The 14,517-nt window shown below is 38.8% G+C and overlaps 1 protein-coding gene across 10 annotated transcripts in view; it reads left to right on the top strand.

The window, feature by feature from the left end:
• Window positions 1-14,517, top strand: part of ULK4 (unc-51 like kinase 4) — a 522,462-nt gene that overhangs the window by 110,889 nt on the left and 397,056 nt on the right. For all 10 annotated transcript variants that reach the window (XM_033864682.2, XM_033864673.2, XM_033864674.2 and 7 more), the window contains one exon: window positions 3,427-3,609. In XM_033864682.2, the coding sequence (XP_033720573.1) occupies window positions 3,427-3,609 (183 nt within the window). The remainder of the gene's footprint in view (window positions 1-3,426; window positions 3,610-14,517) is intronic.

The following is a 14,517-nucleotide window of genomic DNA, read 5'->3' on the forward strand; positions in this document are numbered from 1 at the left end:
CTCTAAGAATTGTTACAGTGCTAATGAGACTTACTGTTCATTGTCTCGAAGCCAGTTTAAGGGAGACCCCTAAATGTCCTTGAAAAATTCTAATCGTAACGTGATCTTTAGGAGCTCTATTTAGACTGCTCTTATTGTTTTTAATCCAGGGATTGAATAATCTTTGAAATAATCTTGACTGAAATAATGAAATAAATCTGTTTTCTTAATTGAAATATAATTGATTTACAATATTATATTAGTTTTAGGTGTACAGCATAGTGATTCAGTATTTTTACAGCTTATACTCCATTAAATGCTATTCCAAGATAATGCTATTATTTCCTGTGCTATATTCTGTATCCTTATTGCTTATCTATTTTATACATAAGTTTGTATCTCTTAATCCCATACCCATGACTTGCCCCTTCCCCTTTTTCTCTCCCGTCTGGTAACCACTAGTTTGTTTTCAGTATCTGTGAGTCTGTTTCTGTTTTCCTATACACATCGGTTTGTATTACTTTTAAAAATTCCACATGTAAGTCATATCATTACAGTATTGTCTTTGTCTTTGTCTGATTTATTTCACTAAGCATAATATTCTCTAGGTCCATCCACATTGCTGCAAATGGCAGTTTCCTTCTTTTTTATGGCTGAGTAGTATTCCATTGTGTGTATATGTACTACATATTCTTTATCCACTCATCTGTTGTTCAGGTTTCTTTCATATCTTGGGTATTGTAAATAGTGCTGCTGTGAACATTGGTTGCTCCACGGCATGTGGGATCTTCCTGGACCAGGGCTCGAACCCGTGTCCCGTGCATTGGCAGGCAGATTCTTAATCACTGTGCCACCAGGGAAGTCCCTGTAGACCTTTTGATGATAGATATTCTGACAGGTGTGAGGCCACCATTAGCCTGATACCAAAATCAGACAAAGACACTACAAAAAATAACAGGCCAATATCTTTGATGAACATAGGTGCAGAAATTCTCGACAAAATATTCGCAGAACAAATCCAACAGTATGAAAAAAGGATCATACGCCATAATCTAGTTGGATTTATTCTAGGGATGCAAGGATGGTTCAACGTTTGCAAATCAATCAGTAAGGTGCACCACATTAACAAAAGGAAGAATAAAAATCACACGATAATCTCAGTAGATGCAGAAAAAGCATTTGACAAAATTCAACATCGCTTCATGCTAAAAACTTTCATTAAAGTGGGTATAGAGGGAACATATCTCAACATTATAAAGGCCATTTATGACAAATCCACACTACCATTATACTCAGTGGTGAAAAGCTGAAAGCTTTTCCTCTAAATTCAGAAATAAGACAAGGATGTTCACTCTCACCACCTCTATTTAACACTGTATTGGAGGTCCTAGCCATAGCAATCAGGCAAGAAAAATAAATAAAAGGCATCATCTAAATTGGAAGGGAAGAAGTAAATTGTCACTGTTTGCAGATGACATGATACTTTATATAGAAAAACCTAAAGTCTTCACCAAAAAACTATTAGAAGTAATAAGTGAACTCAGTAAAGATTCAGGATACAAGATTAATATACAGAAATTTGTTGCTTCTCTATACACTAATAATGAACTATCAGAAAGAGAAATTTAAAAAAATATCACATCAAGGGACTTCCTTGGTGATCTAGTGGTTGAGACTTCAAGCTTCCACTGCAGCGGATGCAGGTTTGATCCCTGGATGGGGAACTAAGATCCTGCATGTCATGTGGCCAAAAAATTAAAATTAAAAAATAAAGTAAAATCACATCAAAAATACTAAAATACCTAGGAATAAACTTAACCACGGAGGTGAAAGACCTATACTCTGAAAACTATAAACACTGATGAAGGAAATTGAAGATGATTCGAAGAAATGGAAAGGTATCCCATGCTCTTGGATTGGAAGAATTAATATCAAAATGACCATACTGTCTAAAGCAATCTATTAGATTTAATGCAATTCCTATCAAAATACAACATTTTTCACAGAATTAGAACAAATAATCCTAAAATTCTTGTGGAACCACAAAAGATCCCTAATTGCCGAAGCAATCTTGAGAAAAAGGAATGAAGCTGGTGGCACTACACTCCCAGGCTTCAGACTATACTACAGAGCTACAGTAATCAAAAAGTATGGTGGGCTTCCCTGGTGGTGCAGTGGTTGAGAGTCCGCCTGCTGATGCAGGGGACACGGGTTTGTGCCCCGGTCCGAGAAGATCCCACATGCTGCGGAGCAGCTGGGCCCGTGAGCCATGGCTGCTGAGCCTGTGCATCCAGAGCCTGTGCTCCGCAACGGGAGAGGCCACAACAGTGAGAGGCCCGCGTACAGCAAAAACAAAGCAAAACAAAACATAAAAAACAGTATGGTACTGGCACAAAAACAGACACATAGATCAATGGAACAGAATAGAGAGCCTGGAAATAAACCTATGCACCTATGGTCAATCAATCTTCAACAAAGGAGGTAAGAATATACAATGGGGAAAAGGCAGTCTCTTCAATAGATGGGTCATCATTTTCCCTTCTTTACTACTCTCTCTGTCCTTCACCTGAGAGATACATCAGACAAATTTCCCTTCCGAGAACCTGCTCTGCTCGTTGTGTCTCCATGTGAATACTTGTCCTCTTCTCTCTGGCTAGAATTTTCTTTACTTACTTTTTCACCTTACTTTCCCACTCACCTTCAAAAACCGACTCAATTATCATTTTCCTTATGTAGCTTTTGTTCACTTACTTTTCCTGCCTTTCCAAGCATAATTGAGCCCATTTCTGTTACAACACATTAAATTCTATTAGTTTATTAATTTTAAGTTTCACCTTTGATAGTCTATGAGCAGTTGAGGAGTAGCTCAGGGGTCTGATTACCTTGGTTTGAATTCTAGCTTTGCCATGTACTAGCTATATGCCTTTGAGCAAGTTACTTAAATATTCTGTGCCTTAGTTTTATTACCTATAAAATGGGGTTAATAATAATACCTTTCATGTATGTTATTTGGAAGGATTAAATGAGGTAGTCTTCAGATATTCTCAGATCATGTTTTTTACATACTGAACAATAAACAAATACTTTTATGACTATTTTTCAACGCTTAGCTTAGTGTCTGCACAAAGAAGGCTCATCTTAATGTTTTTTATTAAAGTTTTTCTGTGTAGACTCATGAATTATTTTCTCATTTTAGTTAACTCATAATGCATACGATCATTGTAAGAGTTTCTAATGTTTTACAGCAACTTAAGTATTTATTGGTAGCTGGATTATTGTTTTAATTTTACCTGTGTTGAAATTGCCCAAATTTCTTATGCCAAGGTAAGTAATGAAGGAGCAAGGTAAACACCTTCTACTCCTTTCCACAGAAGTATTTGTTCTCTTTTGGGGGACTGGTTCGTGGGCTTGGAGTAGTCTGATGGATCTGTTCTCCTGTCCCTGCAGGCCTTGTGTAGAGTCACTCGCCATTCTCCTACTGCCTTCCAGAATGTTATTGAGAACGTGGGACTGACCTCAGTAATAAACTCCCTGGCCTCTGCCATCTGCAGAGTCCAGCAGTACATGTTGACCTTATTCAGTGCTATGCTGTCCTGTGGGATTCACCTTCAGAGGCTAATCCAAGAAAAGGTTTGACCTGTTACTCTATTTGAAAAATTGTTGTGTTCTCCTACAATTTTAGTGGCTCAATAAGCAGTGTATCTCTGTAGAATTTATTTTTCATCTCAAGGGGCCCTTTTGAACTTTGCCAAACCTCTGTACCACAGGGCATTCATCGGAAGTTGTTATAAACTCTTTTAGTGATTAAAATAGAAATCTGCCTGCGTGTCCCATTTTAGTAATGAAAAGTTAGAAAATTTATGAGTCCTTCTTACATGCTAATATTTCTTATGCCTCCTTGTCCTCAGCCGTCATCTCTTTTCCCATATCCCTTGCCTGCCTTAAGGAGGGGTCCCTTTATATTCTCTGTTTACCCTGATTCATTTTTATTCCTTTCCTTGTCCTAATACCCTGCCAGTACACATAACCTTCAGAGCTCCCTTTCTCTTGTTTTTAACTTAGTCTCCTTCCAATCGTTTGACATTCCTTTATTTTATGGAGTGTAGAGTTTGTAAGTATTCAGTTCGTATCAGAAAACTACATAGCTACAAAGAAGTCCCTGTAGTAGCTTTCCTCAAAGTGTCTTCTCTAGTGCCTGCTAAGGAGTGATCCCTGGACCAGAAACATTGCATCACCTGGGAGCGTGTTGGATACACAGACCCTCAGGCCCCACCCACACCTGCTGAATCAGAATTGACATTTTAATGAGGTCTCTTGAGGATTTGTTGGAACTTTATGGTTGGAGAAGCCCTGCCCTTGAACATTAGTGTTCAGTGAGGTGTTAACAGGTGAAAAAAGTGGACCATGGTTATATACCCATTTGGAAAGCAATGAGTCAGACATATTTTCAGTTGTACAACCTTTTTCACTTTTTCGTGTGCTCATGTATATTATGAGTCTTCATGAGGGTAGTGTAGTATGCAGTACTCTTTATACTTATTGGACCAATTACCCTTTTTCTGAGGGGAGATAACTGTCAAATTGGAGTTTTGTACAACATGGTTAAGGTAACACTGCTAGGAAGTATGGAATGGGTCCACTTAAATATAGTGTTTGCCATGTTTCTCCTGCATGAAATGCAACACGTTAAATTTGGTTTTTTATAAAACTAAAAATTTCAGTAATTAATAATTGTCAGGCTTACATAATAAACTTGATCTTGAAAGTCAAAATAGAAAGCAATCCATTTTTTGCCTTTAATTAATCTGATTTAATTCTGTGAAGAAATTTGAGCCTCAGAGAAAGTATAGTCTGTGTCTAATTTTTTGCTATTAAATTTTCCAAGTCATTGCATTAGAAAAAGTACCACTTGAGTAGTTTTGCTATGTAAATTGTGGTAAGAGAGGCTGAGAGTTTTATTTTTCTCAGATTTATTGAGTTTAAGATATTTCACAAAGGTAGTAAAATAATATGCACTAATTAATATGACTTTGTAATTGTTCTATAATGTTTAATGTCCCCTGTATCTTAAATAAATGATTGAATAATTACATGTATTAAATGAGAAATAATCTTTTGATTTTAACTAATATTGGCACTTGAAAACTTTTTTTAAATTGTGGTTAAAAACATAAAATTTACTGTTAACCATTCTTTTTTTTTTTTGGTGGTACGCGGGCCTCTCACTGCTGTGGCCTCTCCCGTTGCGGAGCACAGGCTCCAGATGCACTGGCTCAGCGGCCATAGGTCACGGACCCAGCCGCTCCGCGGCATGTGGTAGCTTCCTGGACCAGGGCACAAACCCGTGTCCCCTGCATCGGCAGGCGGACTCTCAACTACTGCGCCACCAGAGAAGCCCTGTTAACCATTCTTAAGTGTACAGTTAGGAGTGTTAAGTAGATTCACATTGTTGTGAAACAGAGCTCCAGAACTCTGTCAACTTGTTTAACAGAAGCTCTATATCCATTGTATATTTTGGGTGTTATGTTTTAAGACTCTGGATCTTATTTAAATCTTCTGTTTTAGTAGGCCTCCTCTGACACCGAACTGGCAGAGGAAGGATGGTGATGCTTTGTTCCTTCCAGGTTGGGGTGAAAGTCCAGGTTCCCCTGTAGACTTCTCTTGACACCCGAGGGGTGTGGTAGAGCCCCTCCTTACTGCAGGGCAAGGGTGGAAATCCAGGCTTTCCACTGGGCTTCTTCCTATGTCTACCCTGGCTGGTAGGGGGAGGGCTCCTCATTATTCTGACACTGGTTGGGTAGGGGTGGGCGCCCCATTCCTGGTGGAAGGTGGTAAAGTTGCAGGCTTCCCACTTGCCTCCTCTGATGCCATCCCAGCAGAAAGGAGGGGAACGTGATTACTGCTGTAAATGGGTGGAGGTCCAGGCGTCCCATCAGTATCTCTACTGATACCATGGTTGGGGCCAGGGGGCCTTGTTATTGCTGGGTTGGGATGAAAGTCCCAGCTCTCTCTTGGTCCTTTCTATTTCCCCGGCAGGGAAGAGTGTTGGGGTGCCTTGTTACAGTCACGTGAGGGTAGGAGGCTAGTCTCTCCTCTTGCCCCTTGCTGAAGGGGCCATCGTCTTTCCGTGGTGTTCGGCTAGAGTAGAGTAGCTGTTGTCTTAATGTTTTTGGTCTTTCCACGCTGCCCCTTTCCTGATCCTTTGGCTTGAGAGAGCTGATTTGTCCTGTGTATTTGTGTTTGTGTGCTGTTTGGCTCCTGGATTATCCAGCACCCAGTCTGGCATGTATGAGGCAGAGAGAAAATCCAGCAAACTCAGTGATATGTTGATCCTCAGGTGCTGAGGCCTCTAACCGTTCTGCATCTTTTCTGCCTTGTCCTATAATCTTTAAAATGTATCTGTGGCCACTCAGTAATATACAATGAATTGTCATTTAAAAGGTAAGGTTCTATTTTTTTTAATTAAAACAATTTATTATTATAGCGAACATTTATTATAGGCCAGACACTTAGTGACTTATAACCCTGGGTTATTCTCAAATGAGACTTAGTGTGTTGAGTGATTTTGTCAAGTTCATGGAGTTTATAAATGCTAAAGCTGATGCTCAGGCCAGGCAATAAACAAGGAGACAGAATTATTTTGGATAGTGTTAGCGCTCTGAAGAGCGTTACACAGGATGATGTTGATAGAGTGTCTTGCAAGGGGAAGTGTGCAGGGAGCGGAGCCAGACGCCGTTTGCTGGGAGGGAAGTCAGGGAGGGCCTCTCTGAGGAGGTGATGTTCCAGCTGAGCCCTCAGTGACAAGAAGGAGTGTGCTGTGTGAACCTCAGCAGGAAGAACTTTGTAGTTCAGCTTCCCTGAGGTGTGAGGGGTCATGGGGAGACCCGGGAGGAGAAGGAAGGCCAGCAGTGCTGAACGCAGTGAGCAGTGAGGAGGGGACATAGAAAGAGGCTGAGCAGTAGGAAGAAGACCCGGCTCATGTACGGCTGTGATACTGGCCTTAGGGGTTTCGACACAATGGCCATTGTTTTATTTTTACTTAAAGAAAAGTACAAATATTTGTATATAGGTGTGTGTTTTAGGGGCAGGTTTACCAATCTTAGTATTGCTAATTGTGTTTTTTTCAAGTGCTTGGTTGTTAATGGGCTAGAATGAGTGAAAGAGGAAGGGACCCAGGAACAAATACCAGGCTTATTGCTTCCTGCTGGACAGGGAGAAAGAACTGCACCTGTTCTTTTTGGGGGATTGATGCCTCGATATGGTGATATTTTTTGTTGTTGAAATTCAGTCCCCAAAAGAGGCCCATGCCATTCCTTTTAAGTAAGAGAAATTACTATTTACTGCAGAAAATGTAGTAGAACCTAAAGAAGAAAACAAAATCGACTGTAATTTCACTACCCAGAGCTAATTACCGTTGCCATGTGGGTTTATCTCTTTTTAGCCTTTGGTCCGTATGTCTATGAATTTTATGCATACCTTTATACAATTACGATAAAAATGTGTCGATTTATCATTTTCATGAATATATCATTAAATATACCATAGGAACATTTAAAAAATTACTATATAATTTTTCATTTTGTGCCACTATGGTAACTTAAACCCTTCTCCCACTGTTGACCTGTTTGCCTCTGACTTTTTGGTTTGCACTCACCCTGATGCAGTAAGCATCCTGTTTACATACAACTTTTTTTTTTTTTTGCGGTATGCGGGCCTCTCACTGTTGTGGCCTCTCCCGTTGTGGAGCACAGGCTCCGGACGCGCAGGCTCAGCGGCCATGGCTCACGGGCCCAACTACTCCGCGGCATGTGGGATCCTCCTGGACCGGGGCACGAACCCGTGTCCCAGGCATCGGCAGGCCGACTCTCAACCACTGTGCCACCAGGGAAGCCCTACATACAACTTTGTGTCTGCTGCTAGTAGATTACCACAGATGTTATGCACACTTAGAAGGCTGTGCATAAACAATGCTAAATTGTTCTCTAGAAAGGTAGATGATGAGAGTACAATTTACTTGTGATGGTGTGAAAAGTGTTCACAGCCGTGGTGACAAGGGAACTCTTTTGAGTTACAAATCATGTGTTCTGCATACTCAAGTAAATAGGAAAATTGGGCAAAACAAAAAGTGACAAACTGTTTTTCTACCCTGTTTTCAAAAAAGAAAAAACAAACAAAACTCTTAAAAGGATACTTTCTGTACCCGTGGTAGATGTTCCTTTGTAAGTAATTCTTGCATCATCACTAGATGTAGGGAATTGATAACCTTTTCACAATTCAGATACTTGAATGACTCTCAGCGAGAAGCTTCTGGAAGGCCTGACCAGGCATAAGAGAAAACCTTGTAAGTTAGGTGTGAGTTTATTTACTAATCTTTGCCCTGTAAACTGATTTTTTAAAAAGAATTCCTGGTTTACTTTATAGTTTTATTTTTCGCATTCTTCCAAGCTTATTAATGTGTCCTACAAATATTCGATCTTGAAGATCTGGGGCTGGAGGAGTTTGGGAGTGCATAAAGGTGTTTCCTGCCGTTTTACTAGGAAGACAGGTATTGGATGAGGTCATTGCAATTTCCCTTAATTGTAATATCTACAAACCTAAAGTAGCTAATGCCATTTTAATTTATTTTTATCAGATTATGTTTATAACTTTTATGAATTTGAGTTTAGTATTGAAAATCCAGAATATATGAGATACAGAATACAGAAGACTAAAATAAACTGCTTAACCATCCCAAAATAATCTCTTTAAAAATTTTGATGTATATCTTTCAAATTCATATTTAGTGTGCGTATATGTGTACACATACACAGACCTTCACGAATTTCCTTCTCCCTGCTGCCACATACACATGCTACTAGAATCTTTTTACAGTAATTGGATCAGTTGTATACTGTTTGTTCATATTTTTCCTATTCAGTGATGTTGGGATTGTGTGTCTCACTCAGTATAACTCTTCAATATTGTTTTTAAAGTGTTATGACGTTCCATCATGTGAAGTTATCCCAATGCATTCCAGCAGTTCACTACTGCACATTTTAAAATTTCCTTTTTTTGCCAGGGAGAACATTCTTATGGCTAAATCTTTTCACATGGACATCTGTAATTATTCCTTTAGGATAAACTTTTAAGTAAAATTAAGCACTATCTTAGCTGCTCCTCCCAGAGTCTCTCATCAAGGATTTTATATTCAATATCTTGGGTGTTCTGTTACAGAGACCACAGGTAGGTGTATGAACATGGAAGAGATCAGTTCCCATGAACTCTTCCTGAGGAATCTGTCAGAGGATGAGCTTTAGACAACCAAGAAATGTTTGAGTAAGTTAAGAAGACCAAGTAATGTGGGACTTCCCTGGTGGTGCAGTGGTTAAGAATCCACCTGCCAATGCAGGGGACATGGGTTTGATCCCTGGTCTGGGAAGATCCCACGTGCCGCAGAGCGACTAAGCCCGTGTGCCACAACTACTGAGCCTGTGCTCTAGAGCCTGCGAGCCACAACTACTGACACCTGTGCACCTAGAGCCCGAGCTCTGCAACAAGAGAAGCCACCACAGTGAGAAGCCCACGCACCGCAACAAAGAGTAGCCCCTGATCGCTGCAACTAGAGAAAGCCGTGCAGCAACGAAGACCCAATACAACCAAAAATAAATAAATAAATAAAAAATTAAAATAAAAATTAGAAACAAACAAAACAGGGCTTCCTTGGTGGCTCAGTGGTTGAGAATCTGCCTGCCGATGCAGGGGACACGGGTTTGTGCCCCGGTCCGGGAAGATCCCACATGCCGCAGAGCGGCTGGGCCCGTGAGCCATGGCCGCTGGGCCTGCGCGTCCGGAGCCTATGCCCCGCAACGGGAGAGACCACAATAGTGAGAGGCCCGCGTACTGAGAACAAAACAAAACAAACAACAACTCAGTGCCCGATTCTTGATGTTAGAAAATTGAAAATATATAAAACCCCGGGAACCCTACTCTGCTGTATTTCAATTAATTGAGCATAGTATACTCACATCAACTTTTTTACAAGTTACATAGATTCAAACATCTGCCTCATTTATTTTTTTTTTTGAGGTATGTGACCTTGAATGTACTTTGTAACTGCATGATCAGTGATGCATACATTGCACTTCATATGCTTTGGGGTCACTTAACAATTTAAACATTACTCTTTAAAGTCATCGTGTTTCACAGGTGGGTTTGTTCATGCTCGTTGGTAAGATGGTTTCCTCCTGGGTGTTACTGACTACGGATACTGCCTTTCTAATTTTTGTCTTATTTGCTAGTTTTGACAGGAGCTGCTGTCCATTTTTATTTTAGCAGTCTAGTTTGACTGGAGCTGTTGCTTCAGGTTTCATGTTTTGACCAAGTAGCACAACAGTGATTAATAATAAGCCGGAAGGTACAGACCGCTTATGTTGTTTGGAAGTACTATGGAAGATCACTATGAAATTTCATGCATAGAAAACTTTGAAAAATTTGAAAGCTCATTCAGCTCAGGTTTTTTTTTTTTCTCACAAAGTCACTAGGCATCCTGACTCAGTGGTTGCTAATTTAAAATATGGTAATTAGTTTATGCATTTTAATAACATGAGTTTGTATTGACATTTTTTTGTCTACGCTAATAAATGTGTCTATAAGAAACATTTTACTAAGCTACTTGGCTAAACTTCTTTAAGGAAAGTGTAAACCAAAAACAATTTTAGATTTAATCAGTACATTTTTCACTTCCATCAACCTTAAATGGGAAAATCGTGTCAGTGTATTATCCACATGATTTCTTTTTTTTTTTTTTGAGGCTATTATCATTTGATGGCCAGGCTGTGCTCATTGATTTTCCCCTGTGACAGTTGATTGAAACAGATCAGTTTTACCTCTTGAGAAATAAATAACTTGGACGTTCTCTACATCATCATTATTTTTTTTTATCTCATAATTTTGTCCTTATGATATGTACTGGAGGGGTTTTTATCCTTTTGCTTACTTTTGATCAAGATTATCATTTTCTTTGTGATGGAAGCTTCATATATTTCGACCAGTTCCTCACATTGTGAACATTTCATCACGCCATCTTTACATTACGTAGGTATGTCCGCTCTGAAATCACTGCCAAGAACCATTTGAACGTTGGACATGAACTCGTTGTTCCGTGGTTTGGGCTATAGACCTAAACAGCTTCTGTTTTTTTTTTTTTTCTCCACGTGTAAAATTTAGTTATGTTGAGCCAAATGGCAAGATGAATTTAAATCAAAGCTGAATACATAGTGGATTGCAAACTGAAGTGACCCGAGGTCATTTTTGGTTCTCTAAAGTAGCTTTGATTATTCATCCTTGGCACTAGGCTTTGCCTGCAGCCTGTAATCTTCCCTCCTCAGTGTTGTAAGATTAATACTGTTCTAGAGGTCTGGTGCATGTTGCTTAAGATTAAATATGGTGCCCTGGGCAGTTAGTTTTAGGGAGTCAGTACTGTTCATTTAGTTTTTCTGAAATGACTAAATGAGAATTTATTTAGGGCACAAGATGCTTGTAGGTTTAGATCCAAAATTAGAGTCTGTAGTATATTGTATCTTCTAAGGGACTTGGAATTACTATGTTAGAAACAAATCTTGTATGCAGTTTCTTTTATCTTCGGGTATTTGCTGTGCTAGTTTGTTTCACTCAAAATAATAGGCATTATTTTAGTTTTGCCAGATTGTTAGTAATGGCTGCATAACACTCCGTCAATAAGAAATATGGTAGACCTTATCATCACTTCTTAGTGACATGTCTGTGTTTTTAAAATTATGACCGTTGCTGTACGAAACTTTTGTTGCGCCTGGAAAAATTTCCTCTTTTGTTATATGCTTAAGCTATATTTCACTTTTGCTGTGTAACTACTTCAAAATGTAGTGGCTTAAACAAGAGCAGTAATTTAACTTTGCTCACCAATCTGTAATTTGGGCAAGGTTGGGAGAGATTGAGTGGGAGCTGGAGAATAAACTTTCCAGAAGGCTCACTCAGATGACTGCGAAGTTGGTGCTCGCTGTTCCCTGGGAACCCTACTGGGCTGTGGGCTGGGAGCCTCAGTTGCTTTCCACATGGGCCCCTCAAGGCTGCTTGGGCTTCCTCACAGTGTAGTGGCTGGGTTCCAAGAGAGAGTGTCCCAAGAGAACCAGGCAGAAGCCGCATGGCCTTTCAGAGCTGGCTTTGGAAATCATGTAGTGTCACTTCCGTGACTTCCCTTTCCTTCTCCACCTGCCTTCCCCACATGCATCATTAGTGTTTGTAATGAAAGAAGGTAAAACTGGATATGGGTAGATGCAATCTTTTCTACAATTGGGATTTAACAGATTCCCTATTTTGGAAATGTTAAGGTGGTTTCTATTTTTGTTTGTCTTATAAACAGTACTACCATGAGCATTCTTCTTCTCAAAGCTCTTTTGTTCATCACTTGGTTAGGCTAAAATTCTTAAGATATAACAACTGTGTCAGAAGAAAATAACAGTTTTAAGGCTTTGGAGAAGTAACAACTCACTTTCCTACCAGCTGGAGGAAAGGTTGAACACTTACTCTCATATGAGCTATATTTGAGATTTGTCCATTTACCCATGACCATGCCAGCTCATCTTTGCTAGTCTGCTTTGTTTTAAAACAGATTCTTATTCTTCCTAAATTTGCATTTCTTTGCCTACTAGTTAGGGTACATGATTTATTTGCTTGTAGGCAGCTTAGAATTCTTTTATTAGTTGTTTGCTTGTTTCTTTAATTTTTTACACTAGAGTATTCATAAAAGTTATATTGGTAAAAGTTATTTATACCTAAAGATATTGATTCTTTGTAAAAAGTTTCAAATATTTCAAATACTTTTTCCAAGGTTGCATATTTATTTTGACAGATATATAGTATCATAAGTTTGTTTTCCCCCGTTATTTAAAATTTTCACAACCTGTTGAGAGTCTTTCTGGTAAAGGTAGTAAAGTAAGCATATCATTAGATGAATAGTCTGCCCTTTATCTTTTTTATTTACTGAAGTCTTAAATATACTCGTGAATGCTTTGCTCTTTCTTTTGTTTTATTTGTATTTTCCATACAAATTTCAAAAATGGAATTCTTACAGCTTTATGCTTTATGATATTTTCTAGTATCTAGTTGGACAAACGCCTTCAGTCATTATGTCAAGGCTATGAAATGTGTGTGTGTAATCATCTCCGACATGCTATTCTGTCAAGCACTGTTGCACTCGCACTCAGGTTTCTTGACTCCAGATTACAAGTTCTTTACCACTATATTAAGCTGCTGCTTCATTTTTTCCAGTGTTTTCTTATCGCTCCATAACAATCTATAGTTTTCTTTGTGTAAATCATACATTTCTCTTTTAAGTTTTCTTAAATTGTTCTGTATTTTTGTCATCCTTAATCAGAACACATATTTATGTGTTTACTAAAAGACACGTATAAGAATGTCCATAACAGCTTTACTCATTGTGGTTCCAAACTCCAAACAACCCAAATGTCCAAGAGTAAAATGGGTATATACGTTTTTCTGTGTTCACACCGTGGAATATTATACAGCAATAAATTATGAACTACTTCTATACATAACATAGCTGACTTTTTACACCATTAAATTGAGGTCAGGCAGTGGTAAGTTTTCTTTTTGTGTATCTTTGCTGTCTCCCCTTTTTCTTTCCTTTTTTTTTTTGCGGTACGCGGGCCTCTCACTGTTGTGGCCTCTCCCGTTGCGGAGCGCAGGCTCAGCGGCCATGGCTCACGGGCCCAGCCGCTCTGCGGCATGTGGGATCTTCCCAGACCGGGGCACGAACCCGTGTCCCCTGCATCGACAGGCAGACTCTCAACCACTGCGCCACCAGGGAAGCCCTCCCTTTTTTCTTGATTAATTTAGTGAGTGCTTTATCTATTTTGTTGATATTTTTCAAAGGCAGCATTTTGATTTATCATTTTCCTTTTTTTCCTTTTACCTTGTTAGTTTCTGCTTGCATCTTTATTTTCTCCCTTTGCTTCATTTTGCTTTACCTTGTTCTTTTTACAGCTTTTTGTGTTGGGAATTTATTTCACACTCTTCTTTCATTTTAATTTACAAATGTATTTGCAGGTCACATTTTCTTCTGATGACTGCTTTAATTGTATCCTATAGATTCTTATATATAGTGTTTTTACTATTATTTTTTTTAAGTTCTACAATTTTGGTTTGCATTTTTCCTTTACTCAAGGATTGTTTAATAGAGTGTCTTAAAATTTTCCAGGTAGAAGGGCCTTTTGGATATTGATTTTTTTTTTTTACTTTCTACTTCTACAGCGCTGTGATCATTACAGTCATTACTTTTTACTTTATTGATTCTATTAAGGTTTTCTTTATCACCTATTATGTAGGTACCTTAAAGGAACATTTCATATTTAAGAAAAAGGTACATTTTCTATTACTTGAGTCTAAATTTTAATACATACCCATAATATCTAATCTTTTACTTATGTTATTTAGGTCTTCTTTATCCTTATTTTTGTTCTCATGACAGTCTTGGACTGAGAGTAGTGTGATTAAGTCTTCTAT

This window comes from Tursiops truncatus, chromosome 10, assembly GCF_011762595.2.
Source record: "Tursiops truncatus isolate mTurTru1 chromosome 10, mTurTru1.mat.Y, whole genome shotgun sequence".
In the NCBI taxonomy this organism is placed as follows: Eukaryota; Metazoa; Chordata; class Mammalia; order Artiodactyla; family Delphinidae; genus Tursiops; species Tursiops truncatus.